General features: G+C 44.4%; 1 protein-coding gene and 1 long non-coding RNA gene across 3 annotated transcripts in view; one reads left to right on the top strand and one right to left on the bottom strand.

The window, feature by feature from the left end:
- The window catches only part of LOC306916029, a 333,469-nt gene that overhangs the window by 43,076 nt on the left and 265,115 nt on the right, over window positions 1–25,278 (top strand). The gene's annotated exons all lie outside the window — the stretch shown is intronic.
- Window positions 1–25,278, bottom strand: part of braf (B-Raf proto-oncogene, serine/threonine kinase) — a 59,574-nt gene that overhangs the window by 25,250 nt on the left and 9,046 nt on the right. The window contains exons 2-10 of one of the 2 annotated variants that reach the window (XM_079493715.1): window positions 23,962–24,063; window positions 20,170–20,463; window positions 11,501–11,604; window positions 9,041–9,143; window positions 8,126–8,274; window positions 6,195–6,314; window positions 4,518–4,683; window positions 3,229–3,268; window positions 463–582 (exon numbers count right to left, since the gene is read on the bottom strand). In XM_079493715.1, the coding sequence (XP_079349841.1) occupies window positions 463–582; window positions 3,229–3,268; window positions 4,518–4,683; window positions 6,195–6,314; window positions 8,126–8,274; window positions 9,041–9,143; window positions 11,501–11,604; window positions 20,170–20,463; window positions 23,962–24,063 (1,198 nt within the window). The remainder of the gene's footprint in view (window positions 1–462; window positions 583–3,228; window positions 3,269–4,517; window positions 4,684–6,194; window positions 6,315–8,125; window positions 8,275–9,040; window positions 9,144–11,500; window positions 11,605–20,169; window positions 20,464–23,961; window positions 24,064–25,278) is intronic. The other variant, XM_079493716.1, reaches the window with a different exon arrangement.

Consider the following 25,278-nt stretch of genomic DNA (forward strand, 5'->3'; position numbering starts at 1 on the left):
CCTTAATGTGTGAAAGCAGCAGCGGCGTAATCAGTTTGCTCAGCGAGAAATGCACAAAACGGACAAACTGGGTATGTCTGGCGGAATCTGGGGTGGAGGGGCCGGTGAGGGTGGGTTGGGCGCTTGGGGGGGGGGAGTGTAGAGAGCGTGTGAGGTCAGAGTCAAAAAGAGCAAACACACAGGCACAAAATGTGACACAAAGAAAGGGTCAGGCAGGTGATCAAGGCCGAAGTTGCGCACCAGTGTTGCAAGCAAAAACAAAAGAAAAAAAAAGGCAGATCTAAAGGCTCGAAGGGCTGCGAGTACGCAAGCTTTTAGATTTGCCGTTTTTGCATTTAAATCAGGCTTTAGGGTGGTTGAGGTTAGGAGAGAAGGTGGGGGGGGGGGCGTAGAGGACACACACCAACACACACCAACACACACGTACACACACACCCACACACAGAGAGGGCCTAGCTATACCTCGGAATACAGGCTCGGGCTCAAAATCAAAGACTATGTCATTGGGGTAGGAGTATAGGAGGGGGCTTGAGGTCCGCGTTCTGTGCTTCCTCAAGCAGCGGGCGGGATGGGTCGGGGGGGCTGCAGGGGGGTAAGAGAGAGACAAGACACACACCATCACCCTGATGGCCCCTGATGTCCAGCAGGCTCCGCTGGGCCTCCACTCACTCATTCACTCCCAAACCAGGCGAGACCACCTCCCCCCAAAAAACCAATATCTTGTCCCCAAACATTATGAATTAACTAATTAAGTTAAGCCATAAGTAAATGAAAATAGTGAAAATAGCAGATCTACAAGCTTGTAGTTCTTTTTTTTATTTGTATGTATATTTTTGTTTTTACTTTTCAGAAATTGTTTTGAATTTGTTTTTGACTTTTTAAGCTCTGATTATATATATATATATATATATATATATATATATATATATATATATATATATATATTGTAGGAAATGTAAAATCCACCCATCATCGTCAAAACGAGGTTGCGCTCTTATTTACACATGAAGACAGTCGTTGTCAGACTAGTATCACTACGATTTATTTTGCGTTTGAATCTCTCCCATTATAGTAGAGCAATCTCTTCGTTCCTCCTACGGGCTGGGGTGGTGTGACTGTAGGAGTAAGTGACTGGGGTGGTGTGACTGTAGAAGTAAGTGACTGGGGTGGTGTGACTGTAGAAGTAAGTGACTGGGGTGGTGTGACTGTAGAAGTAAGTGACTGGGGTGGTGTGACTGTAGAAGTAAGTGACTGGGGTGGTGTGACTGTAGGAGTAAGTGACTGGGGTGGTGTGACTGTAGGAGTAAGTGGCTGGGGTGGGTGTGACTGTAGGAGTAAGTGGCTGGGGTGGTGTGACTGTAGGAGTAAGTGGCTGGGGTGGGTGTGACTGTAGGAGTAAGTGGCTGGGGTGGTGTGACTGTAGGAGTAAGTGACTGGGGTGGTGTGACTGTAGGAGTAAGTGACTGGGGTGGTGTGACTGTAGGAGTAAGTGCAGTCACTGGTGGTGGAACATCGAACGGGAGGAGTAAGACGGAGGCAATACGTCCTCCCGGTTGGGGCTCCTCACTGGCAGGTGAGCCGGTATGGCACACACTGCAGTGGCAACACACAGACATGTGTGGGGAGGAATTAACTGGCATAATATAATGACTACATTGGGGAGAAAAGGGGGCAAAAATGTAAACATGTAAAAATGTAAAGGACCAAAAAGAAAAACATAAACAGTGGTACTAGTCTGGCAACAGAGAACTGTGTCTATTTTAATATAGTATTTGTATTTTAAAGGTATATTCAGTGATTTGACTTAATCTAAATATCACTTATTTTTTATTTTTTTCTGGATAATCCTCCCTACTATAGAGTGTGCTGACCATATAAGGAGTTCCTCCCTGTCCCCAGTGAGCCCCTGGGGTCAAAAAACCCTAGTTTCAGTTTTGGTGGCGGGTGGCAAAGCCTTCATCCAATCAGGATGAGAGAGGCCTTCCTCCAATCATGATCGAGTGGGGGCGGGCCTTGGTGCACATGCTGTTGGCCTGTTGCACTTCCCCCCACTGTAGTGCGTGCATGTGCACATTTTGTTACTGGGGCGGACTGGGTGGTTTTCCAAATCACTCAAATCACTGAATGCTCCTTTAAGTAGTGTGTCTTCCTTTTTCTTTGCTATCCATGTTATGACAATGATGGATTACGTGTGGAACCAAACCAGAAAACAGACCGGTGGTATGCTTTAAACATCTGATCGGTATGTCCCTTCAACAGGGGTCATCAATGTGGCCATACTAGGCAAGACTTGTCAATGTCTGTGGCAGATCATTGATTAAAAAATATAATTAAACTTTTCATTACAATGTTGTTATTTTGTCCCAGAAATGTGGGATGAAATTACTGACTGTACCGATAGGACCCAGTTATTGAAATCTCAAACACGAAATAGACTGAATTGTATGCATGCCTGCACACAGTGACTGGCTTGCCAGTTTTCATCGGAATAGGTAGGACACTGAATTTAATTAATGCAGAAATACAATAATTTTAAATGTGTAGCACATTGGCATAACGTTAAACATTTAGGGCTAGGTCTATGTGTTTCTGGTAACATTATTGACCACTCACTGTTAAAGTATGCAATCAATCAAACTAATTGTGTATGTCCAAAAATGCCCATCACAAGCTGGCATGGTGATGACCCCTGCCCTTCACTCATCTGAGCAGAATTGTGTCTAAATAATATATGACAACACACACACCCCTTTTGTCAATGACTTCACTTACAGCTGTTAGATGCTTTAGCAAAGCCGTATCAAAGGAAAGACGTCAAGGAAACAAATCAAGCTAATGAATGGGGCTTCAATTGACTGAAAATAGCAAATCTACAAGCTCACAATGCGTTGCTTCATGGCGCGTTGTGAGCTTGTACATTGGCTATTTTCAATAGCCTCTATAACGTGTATAGGGGCTTAAAGTGGTGACTGACTTTGTTGTGCTACTTTTGCTGGGGACCCCCTGGGACCCCCTCAAGGACCCTTGGGGGTCCCCCCGGACTGCACCCCACTTTGAGAACCACTGGGTTAGGAGAGATGGAAGCAGGATTAAACAAAAAAAGAGAAAGAAACGGAACTAGCTGAACGTCGAGGGCCGTGGAGGACACACAAATAAAGAGCAGACAGACAGGACGGTGGGACAACGCCATCGAGTGGGAAGATGGAGCCGTTTGGACGTCGTTCTTACCTCCGTCTGACCTCTGTAAACTTTGATCTCCAATCAAGTCCTGAAAACCAAACAGAGGGAGATTTAACTCATCGACTGACAGTCTCTCTACGCAGTCTGCAGCCACTGACAGTCTCTCTACGGCAGTCTGCAGCCACTGACAGTGTTTTTGAGAAATCTTACTGATCTTTCAAGACCCACAGAATATTCTGTTCTATGAGTCTGTTCTATGAGTGTCTAAACATCAAATACATCAAAAGAAAGAAGAGAGTCTCTACTTTCATCAGTTGACTAAATCAACTGTAGATTTAGTCGACTAAAATCGTGTGACACTTAGAACATTTCAGGTGACTAAAACTAAATTAAAATTATTCAAAAGACTATGACTGTGTTTTGACAGGCCTTGATGTCGTTGCAATGGCATATTTTACACTTTGGTTGCATGCTGAAAATAGCAGATCTACCAGCTTACAACACGTCGCAAGCTTGTAGATCTGATATTTTCAGCATGCAACCTAGCATAAAACTGGATCTCTTGTCCAATACACTGTTCACAAGCTCACACATTTGTAGATCGGTTTTCCGCTAATAGGGATTCTAGGATTCAAGTGGTTAAAGGGGCACTTAACCCCTTTTACAACCAGATTTTAATGATGTTTGGGAGACAAGAAACACTTCCCTGGGGGTTTTTATGTGGGTAATACGCGTTTGAAATACTAAAATATCTATAAAGTGTCCATGATGTAATGGACACTGCAGGTCTCACTGCTGGATTACTACAATTACTTACCATAATGCTTTGGTGCACTCACGCCACCTTGTGGATAGGGGGAGGGCTGTCTTACTGAGACAGTCCACGACGGAAGTGAGACCAGTGTCTGTGACATCACAGAGACTTTGAAATACTAACATAAAGTGTTTCTTGTCTCCCAAACATCATTAACCCATTTTGACCTGAGATCAGATTCTAAAAATGTCTTCTACATCCTGACAGTTTTCTGAAAAAGCTATGTTTTTTTATGTCAGTCGTTCTTCGATTTTTCAAAAATACCAGATCTACAAGCTCATAGCGCGCCACCGAGTGGCGCGCTATGAGCTTGTAGATCTGGTATTTTTCAATAGCTAAAGCATAACATAATGCTAACACCAAAAGGGGTTCCCGCCCAAAATGGGTTAAAATAAGATGTGGCTGCAAAAGGGGTGAGGTGTCCCTTTAATGCAGAATAAAAGTTCCAATCACACAAAGATTGCCACCCAGGGGTCCCGGGGAAGCCCATGGTGAAGACCCCCGGCATGCACGACAGACTCACATCAATGTTAACAGGCTCAATGGTGTTGATATGGACGTTGGGGGCCGAGGACGAGCGGTCCCGCTGGCCAAACTGGTTGCTGTGGTGCTCCTCGCCGCCACCGGGACGGAACCCCTGGGGGATGGGAATGGACTTGGACGGGGACACAGTGGCATGGCACAGGGACCTGTTGCGGGGGAGAGAGAGACGAGACGGCTCACGTTGGGAGAACGGTGTGAGGGCGGAAGAGGCACCTTCAAAAAGCCCCCCACCCACAAAACACCAACGTTATAGAGTGGCAAAGTTTGTAATAAAATGGAAATAGGACATCTCTGTTAAAGCGGGTTCAAGGGATATTTTTGAGGGGCGCTAGCCCCTCCAACGTCTGACATTCGGAAATTACGTCATATGGCAGCATACGTCATATGGGCACTGATGACGCAGAGGAGGGAACGCCGCCAGCGCCCAGTGTCCCCAGCGGGAATCAAACTCAGGACCTTCTAGCTGTGAGGCGACAGCACTACCGACTGTGCCACCGTGCCCCCAAAAGCTCTACATTCTGATAGTAATCATTGCTGTATAGAGTGTTTGTTCAGAAACGTCTCTCCAGCTCTTTAACCCATTTAGGCCTGACGTCGCATTTTCACGATTTTTCAAAAATAGCAGACCTACAAGCTCGTAGCGCGGTAGATCTGCTATTTTTCAATAGCTAAAGCATAACATAATGCTAACAACAAAAGGGGTTCCCGCCCAAAATGGATTAATAAATGTGACCAGATTTGACTGAGAGACTGCCATCGCGCAAATTCCAGCTTTTCACCAGAGGAGAAAATCTTTTTTAAAATGAGTTAATAGCACAGGCAGACTCTTCACATACTAGAGCATGTCTGAAATAAGTGTCAGAGCTGAAATCGACATGTAAATATGAAATAAATGCCCAAACATGTAGCTAGGTGTAATGTTAGAAACCACAGAAGTGAACCTTTCAAGCCTGTTTTCTCAACTTGTTGTTTTCTGCAAGACATTACTCTATAAGCCATATCTCCAAAACTGGTGGGTCAAACTGAACAACCAATATGTCAATTTGAAGCTATGATTCCCTGCTTTCATATGACATGAAAAAACTAAAATTCAAAAAAATCCAATGGCAGTCCCTCGGTCAAATTTAGTCACAAATGTTCAGCTGGGTCATCAATTTCATCATTTCAGGAGAGAGAACCAATTTATCAGCTTCCACGTTAGACCTTTATTGTACCAATTTAAAAGTGTGCCCTCTCATTTTTTGGTTTCATCACTTCCAATGTCACTTGTTTATCCTGTAACTGCGACTAACTCAACATCCAGGGACCCGATCCCCGGAGTTTTTGTGTTTCCAATATTGCAGGTTTCTATGGACCGTTATTACAGGGCCCCCCGGGCTGCAGATCAAGGGTGTGATTGCGGACCAGGCCTGACACTTTAATACAATTGAATCGAATTGATCGGATGAAATTGGTACCTCAACCGGTTATTCTGATAGGAATATACATATACATACAGTCAGAATACAGAGCAATTTTAACCATACAAATGTATATACATCACTTACACACCCTTCAGATCAAATAATAGCATAATATAAGCTCAAATGACAGCGCACGGGTGATTCTGTGATGGCTGCGACAGGCCTACTGCACTAGTGTGGCCAGGAGGACTCACCCAGTGGAATCGGACGGAGGCAACGAGGGGCAGACCTCGGACACGGGGGTGGTGCCTTCAGAGGACATCTCCTCCTGGGTGAGCGGGTGGTGCTCAAAGAACTTGGACACCAGCAACAAGCTGCAGCAGAGAAGACATTGAGACAACGCTAAAGAACTTGGACACCAGCAACAAGCTGCAGCAGAGAAGACATTGAGACAACGCTAAAGAACTTGGACACCAGCAACAAGCCGCAGCAGAGGAGACATTGAGACAACGCTAAAGAACTTGGACACCAGCAACAAGCCGCAGCAGAGAAGACATTGACACAACGCTAAAGAACTTGGATACCAGCAACAAGCCGCAGCAGAGGAGACATTGACACAACGCTAAAGAACTTGGACACCAGCAACAAGCCGCAGCAGAGGAGACATTGACACAACGCTAAAGAACTTGGACACCAGCAACAAGCCGCAGCAGATTAGACATTGACACAACGCTGTGTCTCTCCGGCAATCCAGGAGTCAGGACACGTCGATGGAAGAGTACAAAGTAGGGCTGGCCAATATTGCAGGTTTTAATTGCTTGTGCTGCTGTTCACACTTGTTCACACTGGCAGACAGCTAACAGCCTACCGTTCATTTTCAATGGAAGAAGCCAGCGATATGAAGATACAAAGCGACGCCCGGCATTTGTGGCTGCTACAAAATCTACAAAACGTGTTGTTTAACTATTTCCACTCACAATTTCTCTCCACACAACTCCTGCTTGTAAAGGGTGGGGGGGGGGAGGACTAATTACTAATTACTTCTGTCCGCTAGTTTTATGTTCCCAGGCTTCATATTTTCCTCGTCGGACACATACTTAAGCAATATCACACGAGAGGGTGTAGGTGATGCGGTCAGGAACAGTGATGCGGTCAGGAACGAGACGTAGTCGAGTTCCGCAAGCATCACTGAAGTGGCAATAATCACGTTAAACCACAACCTCTCGTGTAATATTTCAATTATACAACAGTTACCCTTAAAACTAAGAAAATCACTGAAAAAATATATTTTTTTAATGACAGATGTAGTCACTACGACCACAAATGTCCCAAGAAACTAGCTAGCCTAGCCACCCAGTTTGCTAGCGCTCTGGGAGAACAGAGCAGCTGAATTCTTTGTTTTGATTAGGTGGTGAATGGTGCTGGTTTAACCCACAGCTAGAAGGCTGTTTCAACCAATCAGATTGCTTCCTCGAAACGACCTGTGGTATACTTGATGTCAATGAGTGTGTCAATCGATCAACACTTCCACACAGACTCGGCGACAGATACGCCGCGTCGCTTTGTATCCTTTGTAGTTTCCCGTGTGAACACAGCATGAAGCCCTATTTTATACTTTCAAAATGTTTCATAAATAGCTAAAATAGCCGATCCACAAGTTCCCGTGTCCTATTTTCGCCAATTGTTGTGTTGATTTTGTCAACAAAAACTATGACAAAACTATGTTCAACTACCTTTTTTCACTGACGAAACCTAAATAAAAACTAAGCTACAGTATGATGACTAAAACTAAGACTAAATATATTGACAAAAACTAGGCTAAAATATAAGGGAGGGGACTAGTGGAGAACAGATCCAGTAGAACTCATAATTTTATGTTTTGTTGCGCTCGGCTCTACAAGCTCACAACGCATGCAACCAAGTGTAAAATCAGCCATTACGATTCCATCAAGGCCTTTTGGTCAAAAGGTCAAAGGTCAAAATCAACTAGATTCAGTCGTCGACCAAAAAATATTACTCGACACTAGACCCAACACTAAAACATTTCAGATAACTAAAACATGACTAAAAACTAAAAAAAAAACTAAATTCAAAATCAAAATTTGCTGTCAAAATCAACACCGTTTCTCTCAAACTGGGACGCCACGTGTATGTCCTATTGCATTGTGGGGGGGGGGGGACGTACTCCAGCTGGTCGTAGTTGACACACATGAGGGGAACCTCGGTGCTGCAGCGCTGGTGGAACTTGTAGCCACACGTCTGGCAGCGGAAGCCCTGGAACAGGAGCTTCCGACAGAAGTCACAGAAGGCCAGGGTGAAGAAAGTCTTCCTCACCTACCGTAAAATAAAACACAGAGAGACAGAGAGAGAGAGAGAGAGAGAGAGAGAGAGAGAGAGAGAGAGAGACTTTTTCAGTTCTGTACGTCACGGTAAAGTTGAATTATGAAGCGCCATTCAAAACAAATGTGCGAAACAATACCTACATATTAAAACGAGAAAATATTAAAAGAAAAGGATGAAACAAAACATAAAATAAGCTGTTTGAAGGTATCAACTGACTGAGGGCACATGCTGAAGATATGCTGGGCTTCTACGGAATCCAAATGACTGAATGCAGTCGTGGAAACGGAGAACTTCAATCCAAGAGGAAGGAGGCAATATGTTTCATCATCGTCGTTGTTAATTAATAGATGATAACACTCCCAATCTTCCGCCGTAGTCTGAAGACCCACCTTTTCAGACTCCATCATGGCCCATAGCACTTATCCTACCCCCTTAGATAGCACTTTTTAGACTTAGATAGCATTTGAAACAGACTTATAGCATGTCATGTAGACAGCACAATAATTGCATTGTATGTAGTCATAGCACATCATAGTAAATATGTATAGCATAGTATAGTATATATGTATAGTTAATATGTATAGTGTCATTATATAGATATGTTCTAGTTATGTTCTTAGCTTACGCATGTTTCTTGATAAATGCATTTTATATATGTGATGTATTCCCATACTTTTGTTCTTGCCTAATGTAAATCGCTCTGGATTAAGAGCGTCTGCTAAATGCCTAAATTGTAAATTGTAACCGCCATACTTACAAAGTTGTGTGTGGTCAGAGGAACGTTTTCCAACACTTCGACATGCAGCTCCTCTCCTGTAAGCCACGAGATGTCTGTGTCCCAGCCGATAGGCTTCTTTTCTCTGAAACAGGAAGCGGAGGGTTTTAGTTTTTTGGCCTGTTGCTTTTTACTCCCCCCCCCCCCCCCCCCTCTCTCACCGCCCAGCCCGTAGGACTCAAGCCCCCAGTAAGACTATCTAACGTTGAAGATGCCACTACCTACTGGCGACATGAGGAATTGCAGCACTTTAATGGAGGTGGACGGACGTTCATGACGTCACGTGCGTAAGCCTGGACCTCAAAATTGAGGTCCGGGGCTAAAGGCTAGGCTAAGCTTCCGCTCGCTCGAGCCAATGAGTTATAATTATGCTTCCGGCAGTCTTCCGGGTGCTTCAAAACGCCACTGAGCAACTTCCACTGAAATTAATATCGGGGGGGGGCTCTATCCTTTATAGCTCTGTCGTAGGACTACATGCATGTGACACATATCGCCCTCCCCGCCCCAGCTTCCCTCCCCTGAAAATGGGCCAAACTGTGCTCATACCTTAGAGTATAGATGAATAGAGACGGCACCCGGAGGAAACCCTGAGGCGCAATGACATAGTGGCCGAATTTGGTATTGCAGCATGGGCAAAAGAACATGAACGTGCTACACGTGATCGCGGTTTCAGTGCAATGGCAGCGCATTCATGAGTTTGGCCCAATCAATCCCAGAATGCACTCTGTTCCTACAAGGAAGGAGGAGTGAAATCGCCTCATGCGCTTTTGAGCAACTTAATGCAAGTGGATGGGAGGAGAACTCGGGTGACGTCTCTATTCATATATACTCTAAGGCTCATACAGACGCCCGACAAACCCGGATGCACCACGGCGAATACGAACACACAACCTCCTCCGGTGGTGGCCAGGCAACTTTACCGCTGCGCCAACCAATCGCCCCAGAATGTGGCATTATTAGCCAACATGAAGCCTAGTGTATCGCGGGCATGTCATAACATAACATAACATAACATGACTTATATAGCATTTGAAACAGACTTATAGCATGTCATGTAGACAGCACAATAAGTGCATTGTATGTAGTCATAGCACTTCATAGTATATATGTACAGCATAGTATAGCATATATGTATAGTTTATATGTATAGTGTCATTATATAGATATTTTCTAGTTATAGTTTATATGTATAGTGTCATTATATAGATATGTTCTAGTCACGTTCTTAGCTTACGCATGTTTCGCGATGAATGCATTTTACATATGTGATGTATTCCCATGCTTTTTGTTCTTGCTTAATGTAAGTCGCTCTGGATTAAGAGCGTCTGCTAAATGCCTAAATTGTAAATTGTAAATAACAAACTTCTGGAAAAGAAAATAGCCAATCTGCAGGCTCACTGTGAGGGAAATCCTATGTTTAGTTGACTAAAACTAGAATAAAAACGAAAACTGGCCATGTCCTAATGTACGATTTGTGAAACCGTGTGAAAGGAGTCCTTCACACTAGCACCGTTTCCTGAACAATTAACACAATGTGCAAAGTAAGGATGTTTTAGAAACACTGTTCTACATGCAGCCTACCAGGTGAAGAAATCAGATTGCGGATTTGCTTTTATGAAAACATCCGAGACCATTAAAGGGACACTTCACCCTTTTTGCAAAAAGATATACGTTAATGACGTTTAGAAGCTTTAGAACACTTTCCTGGGGGTCTTTATGTGTGTAATATGTGGTTTTAGATATTTTAGATTGTAGCAGTGAGCCCGGTGTCTCTGATGTCATGGACACTGGGCTCACTTCCTTCCTGGACTACAATTCCCATAATTATTTGGTGCACTGCTCCTCCTTGTGGATAGGGAGAGGGCTGTCTGCTCACTGCTAAAATCTACAATATCTAAAACCACATATTACACACAAAGACCCCCAGGAAAGTGTTCTAAAGCTTCTAAACGTCATTAACATATATTTTTTCTCAAAAAGGGTGAAGTGTCCTTTTAAGATTTTATGGAAGATGCTTCTGAACATGCTGCTAGTTTGACAAACTTCAAATCCTCAAAATCTTAAAACACTTTACTACTGAGTATACTGAAAGTATTAGCAAAACAAATAAAATAACGATCTACAAGCTCTCAATGCTTAGACCATTGAGAGCTTGTAGATCGTTTTGGTTTTTTTGCTGCGCAAAATATGCATATGATTGAAATCAGTCGTGGTAACAGGAGAACTTTAAACCCATTCTGGACAGGAACCCGTTTTAGTGTTTTAACTAAGCATTATGTTATACTTTAGCTATTGAAAAATAGCAGATCTACAAGCTCATAGCGCGCCACCGAGTGGCGTGCTACGAGCTTGTAGGTCTGCCATTTTTAATCCATGATGTGTTTTAAACGTGTATGTTCCAATTCGTATTGTCGTGTCGTGACTACATCCGGATGGCCTTACCCGTCCGGTATCCTGTAGACGGCACAACATTCTGGGATGAGACCCCGCATCATTAGAGCTTTCTTCAGCGAGTCCCGTACAGTCATCCCACAGCGGGCGGGGACCTGGAACACAACAGAGGGTCACAGTCAGCCAAGTCACACATGGATTAAAAGCACTTTTAGGTCAAGTCCTAATACAGTTGGAGGCCATCGATATTGTCCTTTTCTTTTTGCTGAGGTTTGCGTGATCTGCACAAAAAGGACAGTTAACCCATTTTGGGCGGGAACCCCTTTTGGTGTTTTAAACATTATGTTATAATTTAGCTATTGAAAAATAGCAGATCTACAAGCTTGTAGGTCTGCTATTTTTGAAAAATCGTGAAAATATTTATTTCAGAAAACTGGAGGATTTAGAAAGATTTTTTAAAATTTTGAGGTCAGGCCTAAATGGGTCAAATAATAAGGGACAATATCGGTGGCACCCAACTGTAATATGCGATTTGTTAAAAAAACAGTATGAAAAGGAAAACATGCATAGGGCCCAGTGCCACCCATCTGGCCCCTTAGCACTACCGTAATGATGGTTGGCCACCCATCTGGCCCCTTAGCACTACCGTAATGATGGTTGGCCACCCATCTGGCCCCTTAGCACTACCGTAATGATGGTTAGTGCCACCCATCTGGCCCCTTAGCACTACCGTAATGATGGTTAGTGCCACCCATCTGGCCCCTTAGCACTACCGTAATGATGTTTAGTGCCACCCATCTGGCCCCTTAGCACTACCGTAATGATGGTTAGTGCCACCCATCTGGCCCCTTAGCACTACCGTAATGATGGTTAGTGCCACCCATCTGGCCCCTTAGCACTACCGTAATGATGGTTGGCCACCCATCTGGCCCCTTAGCACTACCGTAATGATGGTTGGCCACCCATCTGGCCCCTTAGCACTACCGTAATGATGGTTGGAGAAGCCCCTTAGCACTACCGTAATGATGGTTGGAGAAGCCCAGTGCCACCCATCTGGCCCCTTAGCACTACCGTAATGATGGTTGGAGAAACAAGAAACACTTTCCCGGGGGTTTGTATGTGGGTAATATGTGTTTTTTAGATATTTTAGTATTTCAAAGTGTCCATGATGTCATGGACACTGGGCTCACTTTCTTCCTGGACTACATCAAGGAAGCTTTGAGAAGCAAGAGAAGTGGTCACGTGACTGGGCTGCGCCATGACACTTTCATGGACACTTTCATGGGAGCCAAACTCACACCGGAAGTGCAATGAATACATGGCAGTAAATGGAGCCGGCTGGACCAGCTCATAACAAACATTATTTCGGAACAATTGAGACCTTTGTCATATAATCCGTTCAGGAATATAAAAGAAGACATATCACAGGTTGTTTTCTTCTTGTTCTTCTTCTTGTTGTTTTCTTTCTTCTATCTAATTTTTTTATCCCACGATATTGTAACCCATTTTTCACCCCTGTGTCAATTATCTAATGTGATCCTGGGCTCTACACACCCTCCGCCAACCTAGTCCCAATATATGGGGGACATGGGGAGAGCAACGGACTTGAACTCATGCTTCCTTCATGCCTGAGTGTCCAAGTTGCTCCTTTACACCTGACAGGGGGGAGTTTCCCTGGTTGGACGTAGCGTGTGGAAGGAACACGTTATTCCAACCAGTTCCTTTCCCCTCCATCAGGCGCCCCGGCTGGCCAGGGGGAGGCAGTTTAGAGACCAGGATTACTGCATGTTTTTTGTGAGGGTACCTACCCTAGGGGACACGGGGAGAACATGCAAACTCCACACAGAAAGGCCCTTTCGCCAACCCCGCCTCGGGTATGGGCACTGATGACGCGGAGGAGGAAACACGCCGCCAGCACCCACAGCGTCCCGAGCGGGAAACGAACCCAGGACCTTCTAGCTGTGAGGCGACAGCACTACCAACTGTGCCACCGTGCCCCTGCACAGGTTGTTTTCTAATCACTTACTTTTGATGTGCACAGTATATAATTGTATCTGAGTATCTAAACAGCAGCAGGTATTGTTTCTGGCTCTGAAGTATCACGATATTTGGCTGACAGACAGGAAACGGTGGGAAGTCTTGCGATACTTGGTACGTTCAGATACTTTGTGCTCTTTAGATACCACACCTCTATAAAATTGCACAGTGTACACATCGAAAAGCAACGCAGCAGACAATAATGTGTTATATGTCTTCTGTTATTTTCCAGAAGCGATTACTTTACAAAAGTAATTGAGAAAGTGTTTGTTCATGAGCTGGTCACTGAGCTCCATAGCTGAGCTCTCATTGACTCCAGTGCATTCTGCCGAACTTCCGGGTGTAGTTTGGCTCCCATGAAAGCATCCATGAAAGTGTCATGGCGCAGCCCAGTCACGTGACCATTTCCTTTCCTTCTCAAAGCTTCCTTGGACTACATGTTGTCTCGGTAAGACCAACGGGCCAGTGAGGCACTCCAACGTTGAAGCACTGGGCCCTAGTGGTAAGAGGAGGGACTACAGGCGGACCCGTGGATTCATGACCGGGAAACCCCGTGCAGCTGGGCTTTAACATTGAGCGCTCGGTTGCACTTCCGCATTGGACCACCAAAATGTGGTGGTCCAATGCGGAAGTAGACGTTTAGAGACGGTCCTTCCGGGTGCTTCAAAACGCCACTGAGCAACTTCCACTGACATGAATAGCGGAGGGGGCGGAGCTTCGCACCAGATCAGTCTCTATCCTTCTTTATACTATCCACAAGGAGGAGCAGTGGACCAAAGCATCATGGGAATTGTAGTCCAGGAAGGACGTGAGCCCAGTGTCCATGACATCATGGATGGACACTTTGAAATACTAAAATATCTGAAAACACATATTACCCACATAAAACCCCAGGAAAGTGTTTCTTGTCTCCCAAACACCATTAAAATAAGATCTGGTTGCAAAAGGGGTGAAGTGTCCCCCCCCTGTAACTTAAATGGACAGACCAATGGGTGGGCCAGAGAAGGTTGAGAACCTGAACCAGTGCTTTGTTCATAACGTAGCATGGTCCACCGGCAGAGTAGTCTGAAAACAGGGAATATATCTGCCATAAGCCAGACCGCTACCCAAACAGAAATTACATTTGCACCTGAAAATGGTACCGCTTTGGGAAGCTTTTGCTGAAACATCTTTTCATCAAATGGAGTATTTGCCCTACTAAAAAAGGTGACAGAAAGTGGCAATCAGTGCTCCTTGGAGGTCTCGGGTCTTATTTTATTACGATTACTTATTATAAGCAACTTTGGTCTTGTTTTTTTCCCCTGTAAAGTCGCTTGTAAATATTGGTAGTTGCGGGTTGCACAAAAGTAGTTTATATAGAATGACACAATCACTTTAACCACTTTATCCATTTAAACGTTGGCTATTCAAAAATAACTGATGCCTCTCTCTCTCTCTCTCTCTCTCTCTCTCTCTCTCTCTCTCTCTCTCTCTCTCTCTCTCTCTCTCTCTCTCTCTCTCTCTCTCTCTCTCTCTCTCTCTCTCTCTCTCTCTCTCTCTCTCTCTCATTAGCAGGCAACAGTGCAGCGCTATCTCTCTCTCCGTTTCTGGCACAACAGCACCCCTACTGGTGGTCACACATGAGTCGCACACAAACATAGGTTAACACGGACATTGCTGTTCCTTGGAGTGGTTGCACCACTCAAAAAAAAGACATCCCTGGCACAAAACCTTTTCAGATGGGGGTCCACACAGCCAATAACAATAACAATTTGGGGGTGCTTGACATGAAAAGGTTTGAGAACCACTGTCCTAAAGGATCCCAACCCATGTCTTGGCAGCATGCAGCAGTGTTGTTTTTGGCAGAAAATTTTGAATTTTTGAATAGTTTGCCACATTCTAGTCACCCGGAATGTTTTACTCGACTAAATATCAGAAGATTTTAGTCGACTAAATCTACAGTTGATTTAGCCGAACAAAATGTATTTTAGCGGGCCTTGATGCCGTCGTAATGACTGTTTTTTTTTTCACTTGCTGAAAATAGCCGATCTACAAGCTCACAACGTGTCGCAGCGCGACGCGTTGTGAGCTTGTAGATCGGCTATTTTCAACTAATGCAACTAATTGTAAAATGACTTGTACTGGATCTCTTGTCCACTAGTCTCTTCCTAACATTTTAGTCTGGTTTTTTTTTGTTGACGAAATTGTCAACATACTTAGTCTTAGTCATCATACAGTACATAGCTTAGTTTTTATTTAGTTTCCATTTAGTTTTCCTCGGTTTCAGTCGACCAATGGTCCAAATCAACACTGCTTTGGCAGGCCCGTGCTTGCATGAAAAGCTTGTATCCGTCTGCGAGGCGACAGGTGTCCCGCTGTGCAGCTAATCAAAGTAAAGGGGGTCACCTACATTCGCTCCCTCATTTCCCCTTGGTCTCACACTGCGCGCCAATCTGTTGGGAGAGTCAGACTCTTGGAAACACAGACCTTTGTCAGAAATAGGCCCTCCCTGTCACGTGTAAAGGAGCAACTTGGACACTCAGGCAGGAAGGAAGCATGAGTTCAAGTCCGTTGCTCTCCCCATGTCCCCCATATATGGGGACTAGGTTGGCGGAGGGTGTGTAGAGAGCCCAGGATCACATTAGATAATTGGCACAGGGGTGAAAAAATGGGTTACAAAATCGAGGGATAACAAATTTAGGTAAAAAAAATAAAAATAAATAGGCCCTCCTCCTCCACACGGTTGTGGAAAAGTAACTTCGATACGTCTACTCGAGTACCCTTTTCGACGTAGCGTTTTACTTTGACCCCATTCATTTCATATATGTACTCCACTACAAATATTATCAGGAAACGTTATAGTTGTGAGTTACTTTGCCGTTATAGATTATTACAGAAACATACATTCAACAGGTTAACCCATTTTGGGCGGGAACCCCTTTTGGTGTTAGCATTATGTTATGCTTTAGCTATTGAAAAATAGCAGACCTACAAGCTCATAGCGCGCCACCGAGTGGCGCGCTACGAGCTTGTAGGTCTGCTATTTTTCACGACTGACATAGAAACATAGCCTTTTCAGAAAACTGTCAGGATGTAGAAGACATTTTTAGAATCTGATCTCAGGTCAAAATGGGTTAAGACCCGTTTTATACTCCCATCTATTTCAGAAATAGACGATCTGCAAGCTCACAATGTGTCGCATTGCAACACGCACAGGTAGAATCCTCCATCGGCTATTTTCCTAAGATTTTGCCTTTTTTGAATGTAGTACTTTTACTTTGGTACTGCAAGTAGGCTACTTATATACGTGTTACTATATTACTTATATTACTATTTTGGGGGGATTTTCTGCCTTGGAGAGTATACAGTAGAGTTACAGTAAACAGAGAGAGAGAGAGAGAGAGAGAGACGGGGAGTGACACGCAGCAAAGGGCTCGGGAATCGAACCGTCGACCCCCTGCCAGGCTGCATTATAGAGCCTACATGTGGTATGTGCCATAACCACTATTGGGCGGGGCTTACACCGGAAGCATATTTTTACCCCAATACTTTGGTACAATACAGAAATACAGGCCTATTTTTGCAAAGTATTTCTAGTAGAGAGTATTTCTATATTGTGTATTGCTACTTTGACTTAAGAAAATAATCCTCCCATGTCATACAAGGCTGGCATCCGTGTGCCTCCATGATTAAAGCCCTGTGGCAAGGACGCCTCGAGTCATTTGTTTAAGACACACCTTAACCCATTTTGACCTGAGATCAGATTCTAAAAATGTCTTCTAAATCCTGACAGTTTTCTGAAAAAGCTATGTTTCTATGTCAGTCGTTCTTCGATCTACAAGCTATGAGCTTGTAGATCTGCTATTTTTCAATAGCTAAAGCATAACATAATGCTAACACCAAAAGGGGTTTCCGCCCAAAATGGGTTAAGTTAATGTAGTGTGGAACACGTGGAAGATGAACATGACATTTCCCTAGGCCTAGGGAACACACGATGCCAGGCTCAGCTGACAACTGACTTCTGCTTCCAAGAAGACACAAAAACAAGTCCTTATGTTACTTTTTAAGTGGTGCAACCACTTCCTTAAGTGACTATGTGTGTGGGTCTCTGGCTGGCTGGGTGGGTAGGTAGGTAGGTATGAGCACGGAAACTCTGGCTGGCTGGGTAGGTATGAGCACGAAAACAGCATGGTTGTTTTTCACCACCTGTGCGCAACCTAACACACACACAAAGGCACACGCACATATTAACTGTATATATGATGATTTCGGGTGTGCCAGTACAGTACAGTAGAGGGTACAGTAGAGGGACCGCCGGAATCGGGCCGGCACCCTGGGTGCATTCCTGTGGGTCTGGAACCCCACACGTAGCGCGTCCCCTCCATCAGGCACCCTGGCTAGCCAGGGGGAGGTAGTTTAGAGACTAGAATTACTGCATGTTTTTTGTGAGGGTACCTACCCTATAGGGGACACGGGGAGAACATGCAAACTCCACACAGAAAAGCCCTTTCGCCAACCCCGCCCTGGGTATGGCCACTGATGACGCGGAGGAGGGAACACGCCCCCAGTGCCCACAGCATCCCCAGCGGGAATCGAACCCAGGACCTTCTAGCTCTGAGGCGACAGCAGTACAGACTGTGCCACCGTGACCCGTGAATGGGTGTCTTTTCAAGGCAGAGTTAAAAGAGTCCAGAGTTGGGACTGGTATGGCAAATCTTCATTGGCAGAGGGTTCCACAGGGTGGGGGCTGCCACACTGAAGGCTGTGTCCCCAAAGGTCCACTGCACCTTATCCATAGAGTATATAAAAGGATAGAGACTGAACTGGCGCGAAGCTCCGCCCCCCCAGCTATTCATGTCAGTGGAAGTTGCTCAGTGGCGTTTTGAAGCACCCGGAAGACTGACGGAAGTACCGTCTCAGAACGTCTACTTCCGCATTTGACCACCAAATTCTGGTGGTCAAATGCGGAAGTGCAACCGAGCGCTCAATGTTAAAGCCTACCACTAGGGCCCAGAGCTTCAACGTTGAATAGCCTCACTGGCCCCTTGACTATATCACACGCTGAGGAAGGCTTGATGCCGAAACGAGTCAGTGTATGCCTTATTAATGAAAAAAGTACCATAAGGACTTCGGAGTGGTGCTGGCTATTCTTTGTTGTATGCTTCCCAAGTAGAGCCAGACCAATATATTTGACTTTTTTATATAATTTTTATCCCACGATTTTTAACCCATTTTTCACCCGTGTCAATTATCTAATGCGATCCTGGGCTCTACACACCCTCCGCCAACCTAGTCCCCATATATGGGGGACATGGGGAGAGCAAAGGACTTGGACCCGTGCTTCATTTATTTATATTTGACATTTCCGACGACATCGGTATCAGCAATTACGCAGCCGAGCCGAGTAGTGTTTCTTTGGTGTGTATCTGTGGAACTGTGGAACCCCCTCAAGGAACTATGATGGACCCTGGTGCGATTTCAGACCCACTGGTGTAGTTGAGTCATTCCAGTGAGCCAACATACACAACATCAGCACCCTGACTCTGTTTGACCAGAACAGAGCCTTCATCTCTATATATACTCATTTGAGAGAATGAGCGCACATTTTTGTGGACATTCTCTCCGCGGACACCAGCTCAGGCACAAGCCATAGACATAGCAAGAGTAGATGCGGAACTGCCGTTTACGGCTCTGCCGGTGCTCTAGAGCAGGGGTTCTCAACGTTTTTGGCCGGGGACCCCCGAAAATGCTTTGGCAATGTCTCGGGACCCCCGCCCCGCCCCCTCCCGACCCTCAATATAAATTGACTGCTACAATAACCTTAAACCATTTTGGGCGGGAACCCCTTTTGGTGTTTTAAGCATTGTTATAATTTAGCTATTGAAAAATAGCAGATCTACAAGCTCATAGCGCGCCACCGAGTGGCGCGCTACGAGCTTGTAGGTCTGCTATTTTTGAAAAATCGTGAAAAAAAAACAAAAAAAAACCCTAAAATAATTTGGCGACCCCCCAAGGGGTCGCGACCCACGGGTTGAGAACCCCTGCTCTAGAGCTTTCCGTTTCCGTGACGCGCTGGACCAAAAAGAAACGCACTTGAATTCTCTTCTCAGTGCAATCTTAAACAACACCACCACGGAACAATAGCAACACAGCACAGAAAACACATGGTCAGTGGGCAGTGCGTGTCTCACTCGGAATTGCACTGAGACGCAACCGCGCGGCGTTTAGACGCAAAGACCCACCGCAGGCGGGTCGAGCTTCTAGTTAGTAACACCTACGGAGGACGTAAGGAAGAGGAACAGTTTCTTTTCCAGCATAGCTGCTTTAGTGCATAGTAGGGCATTCACTTCTAGTCATTTTTACTAGTTGACTAGTTGCCTAGTCTGTTTAACTACCTATTATGTAAAAAATAAAATAAATTAAAAAAATAAACTTTTTTTTTTTTTTAAATACATATTTGTACATTGAAAAACTGTGTACATGGTGACTATAACTATAATCTACCTGATCTTGAGGCCTACAAAATCGGGAAAAAAAATAAAAAATAAAAAAAATAAACTTTTTTTGTTTTTGTTTCAGCTAGTCAACTAGTACCAACAAGGTCGACTAGTGGATTTACTAGTCGACTAGTAAACTAGTCGACTAGTTGCTTAATGCCCTAGTGCATAGAGCCTATTTGCCCAGCCCTACTACAGCAGACCTACCACCGTCCGCTGCTTGTTGGGTAGAAACACTCTGACGATGGGCTTCTGTGGCGAGCGGGGGTTGGCGCGCGCCGCGTCACTGGGGCTCTGCAGCACGGCCAGGGTGTTGGGGGCCGACGGGTAGGCCTGGGCCGCCGAGCCTCCGCCTCCGCCGCCGCAGCCCCCCGTGTTCACGTCCTGGAGGCCCGGCGACGGGGAGGAGCAGGAGAAGTCTGTGCCGTTGCCCATGGCCTCCAGGAGCTGCTGCTCTCTCTGCTGAAGGGCGTCCAGCTTACTGGTGTACTCCTCATACGCCTGGGGGGGGGGGGGGGGGGTTGAGAAACATCATGTAGTGACAGACGTTAACCCGTTTAGGCCTGACCTCAAAATAATAAAAAAAAATCTTCTAAATCCTCCAGTTTTCTGAAATAAATATTTTCACGATTTTTCATAAATAGCAGACCTACAAGCTTGTAGATCTGCTATTTTTCAATAGCTAAAGCATAACATAATGCTAACACCAAAAGGGGTTCCCGCCCAAAATGGGCGCCAGCGACATGAAGATACAAAGCTAAGCTACATTTGCTTTTTAAAGCAGTGGGATTAAAAAGAGAACACGGAAACTTGGCCGACGGAAATAATACGTCTCGATTTCATAGCTATACTTGGAGGATAGACCTATTGGATACTTATCGGTTGAATTCATTTTAATAGTTTAAGATGAACAGGACAAAAGCATTCTTCCACAAATAGCACACGCACACAGACACAGGAGTAGCTACATTTCACTTTTTATGTCTGTCCTGCGTTAATATAGCCGACAGTTCTTCCCGAAATATATAATATAACATATGTAGAAGCCATCCTCACTGTTTTGTATGTCTATTTATTATTATTATCACAATTGTTGTAGCTATTTGGCTTTATTGGGCATTGGTTTGATGGGTTATAATTGAATTATTGTTTGGACAACAGGGGCACGCCCCCCTCAGGCCTAATTGCTTGACAAAGGTATAAGTAGGCCTGGGTGATTGGGGAGCGGCATGCACCTGGTGGACAAACAGTTTTTACCAGACAGACAACACAGAAGATACAATGCCAGAAGGAGCTGTTAATTGTAATGTACTATCACTGCACTTTAATGGAAGTAAATGCAAATCAAAACGACATTCAAACTGTGGACATTGATTCCTTTATTCTGCATACATCCAAAGTCTCTGGGTGCATCAGTGGGTTTGTTGGCTAAGGTGGAAATATTTGGAACCAACAAAAGAGCCACAACACATATTTGACCATACCATAACCCTCCAAAAGTCACTCAATCTGCTTGTCACTGGACCGTTCCTCATACACCCCAAGGGCTACAACTAAAGTGTGGAGTTTCCAAAGGATTCCTCTTGGCGATGAATGGGAGTGAATGAGTCAGGGAGTGACATTAGCTTAGCGTGCATGCAAAGCTTTGCTACTGTAGCTAAGCTGCCAACATTAGAGTCGATTTTCCATCCATTCAGTTGGGAAAGAAATGAAATAAAAACTTTTTTTTATTTAAATAATTTGGGGACCCCCCAAAATAATTTGGCGACCCCCTGAGGGGTCGCGACCCACGGGTTGAGAACCCCCCACGGGTTGAGAACCCCTCAACCCCTAACATACACAACATAGCCTACACAACAGTTGTCAACATATATACATACTGTAAGGACTGCTCAATAATTATGCTATCTGAAGAAGCCAGCTTAACTATTATCGTTATAGTGTCTATTAGTTTAGCATGCCATGTACTGTATAAGAAGTACAGTTGGGTGCCACCGATATTGTCCCTTATCATTTGACCCATTTAGGCCTGACCAACATTTAAAAAAATCCTTCTAAATCCTCCAGTTTTCTGAAATAAATATTTTCACGATTTTTCAAAAATAGCAGACCTACAAGCTCGTAGCGCGCCACTCGGTGGCGCGCTATGAGCTTGTAGATCTGCTATTTTTCAATAGCTAAATTATAACATAATGTTTAAAACACCAAAAGGGGTTCCCGCCCCAAAATGGGTTAACTGTCCTTTTGCGCAGATCACGCAAACCTCAGCAAAAAGAAAAGGACAATATCGATGGCCTCCAACTGTAGCAATGATCGCTCCTCTCTGAAACTTGTGCACTGCTTAGGGATGAGAGGCTTGCCAGTCTTGGCCTAGCAAGCCAGGCTGTTATACCGTGATGATCATTTTTTTAATAAACGTGGTTTCTGTCACTAGTTAGGTAAAGTTAGCTTAAGTTGTGGCAAATCTGCAAACCACTAGCTTTCTTCGCAGATGTGTTCATAAAGGTGTCTACTATCACAGAAAAATGTGTTCCAACCCAACTCACTTGGGAAACTTTGTGACAGCTGCTGAAAGTTGGGGTACCATTATCAACCAATATAAGGCAAGAAATTCCAAATTTCATTATACTTTAAGTAGTTATGTTAAGTAGTTAGTAAGTTATGTGACATGTTCTGAATCCATTGCAAGCATTAGTTTTGCACAAAAAACACTCCTTTGCCAAAATATGCCCATAGCCGTCATCACAAACGTGATGAGGTCAGCACATTTGGGCTCATTTGGGCAAGTGGCTATGGCCGAATTTAGCCCAAGGAGAATTTTCGTGCAAAACTAATGCTTGGAATGGATTCAGCATCATGAAAACCCCCTAGTTTGACATGTCACATGTACCCCAACTTTCAGCAGCTGTCACAAAGTTTCCCAAGGGAGTTGGGTTGGAACCATTTTTTCTGTGATAGTAGACACCTTTATGAACACTGTGAAGAAAGCTAGTGGTAAGCATTTTTCTTTTGCAGATTTGCCACAACTAAGCTAACTTTACCGAACTACACCTTGAGTGGAAATATATAAAAAACATTCCACAACAAAAACTGTGGACTAATGCACACCAAACCTGGGCGCCCACGAAATGTAAAAAGTCACCAATGTAGGCCTACACCAAAAGAGAAAGAACCGTCGCTAGGGCTGGGTCCAATAACCGCAATACCACGGTTAATGCGCAAGGAATACCGCAGTATCGAGTTCAAACCCGCGATTATATTTGTTTTTATATTGTTTGAATTTTTATCCCACGGTTTTGTAGTCCATTTTTCATCCGGCGCCAATTGCCTAAACTGTAATCCTGGGCGCTGCTCTTCTTCTGCCGACCTGGGGAGATCCCCGAACTGAGCTCATTCATCCTTCAATGCATGAGGAGTGAGCAGGCCGCTGACTGCGCCACGTGCCCCTTATATATTATTATTATAACTATCATTTATTTTATTAAAACATTTTTTTTAAGGTATCTCTCAATATATCGCTTTATTACCGTGATAACAAAACATCCATACCACCCCAGCCCTTTTTTGAGGGGCACTAGCCCCTCCTATGTCTAGCTTTTAGTCTTCACACAAGTGTGATTTTTTATGAACAAAAACTCAAACAAACAATAAAGACGTTTGAATCGACATGCACAGACATCTAAGGCCTCACTCACACTGTTGCAACATGCATACAACATTTGTCTTGTGTCTTGTCCGTGTTTAATGGACAAGACAATGCATTTCCAATGGAAGTCACATGGTTTGACAATACATTTTTGTTTGATGGCTGTGTTGTGCGCCCCTCCCCCGCATCAAACAAAAATGTTTTGTCAAACCATGTGACTTCCATTGGAAATGCATTGGGGGGCGGCCATTAAACACGGACAAGACACAAGACAAATGTTGTATGCATGTTGCAACAGTGTGAATGAGGCCTAATATGGACGGAATATATGGACGGAGGGTTGTGTCTCTTACCTCCAGGTATATGGACGGAGGGTTGTGCTCTCCTCCAAATTTATCCAGCAGGGCCTCCAGGTGCTCTTGCGTCAACTTTATCATCTGCTTGATGTTCCAGATCTGGAGGGAAAAGCGCAGACGAACACACATCAACCGACTGGCGAGAATTTGTGAAAAGGAGCAGCATGCTGGCGACCTGGGCTGTGACCATCATGACATTTTAGTTGTGTGATTTGTATTGTCACACAAATTAATGATTCCATTAACATTAATACAATTACATCTCCGTTTGTCTTTTATGCTTTGTAAACAAAAATGTCAGATATGACCCCCCCCCCCAAAAAAGTAATATATAAAAATAAATGACAATGAAAATAAATAATGTACTATGTAAAAGTAGGCCTACATATAATCCTGTATTTATAAAATTGGCTCATTGACACAAAGTCATAGCCATAAACAAATCTGATATGCCCATGTATAGTCACAATGACATATATGGAGATCCATACATGTAGGCATAATCCAGAAACGCCAATCTAATATGGTTTGGGTAATGCCCATATGGGCGTGCCCAGAGCCATCTAATAGAAGAGTTGCGATATTGAGGGGGCAGAAAACAGCACGGTCACGTGGTTCATGTACTCGCGCGAGCCCAGTGCCCACGGACTCCAATGCATTCCGTAAACGTCCGGTTGTCCCTATTTGAAGCCTTCAAATATATAGAAGTCTATGTAGAAGAGCCATTGGACTGCTATTGGACTGGCCCCAAGAAGTGAACGGAGTTTGCGTAACTCTGTCTTACTCTATGGCTCTGGGCGTGCCAATAGAGCGTCGCAATCCCGCCCCCTTTCATGACGACACCAGGCCCAGGAAATAGTTCTCAATGCATTTTTCCCATAGACATCTCAAAACGTATTTATTATTAAGACCTTATAAGCGTTGTACAAAGCCAACTCTTGTCGTGACAAATCATGACAACAAACACAATATTTTGGACCAAACAAATAATTACAAAGAAGAAACCAAAAAAGTGTTGTATCCTGCCGTTTTCTTCTTCTTTCTAATTATTTGTTCAGCCCGAAAAATTATGCCAAGAGTTGGCTTTGTCCGCGGCGTAAACGTCTTTAAATAAATACTTTCTGAAAAGTCTATGAGGAAAATGAACGGGGATTTATTTTCCGGGTCTCTCTGCGACGCTCCATAGGCATAATACTGATGACATCAGATATCTCCATATATGGGCACAAAGGAGACACAGACAGGTGCAACGAGTACACTGACAAAGCCTCCGACACCATCTACGACTCGGTCGGATAGCTGTTGCAACGTAGG

The sequence above is a fragment of the Electrona antarctica genome (assembly GCF_951216825.1).
Source record: "Electrona antarctica genome assembly, chromosome: 23".
NCBI lineage: Eukaryota > Metazoa > Chordata > Actinopteri > Myctophiformes > Myctophidae > Electrona > Electrona antarctica.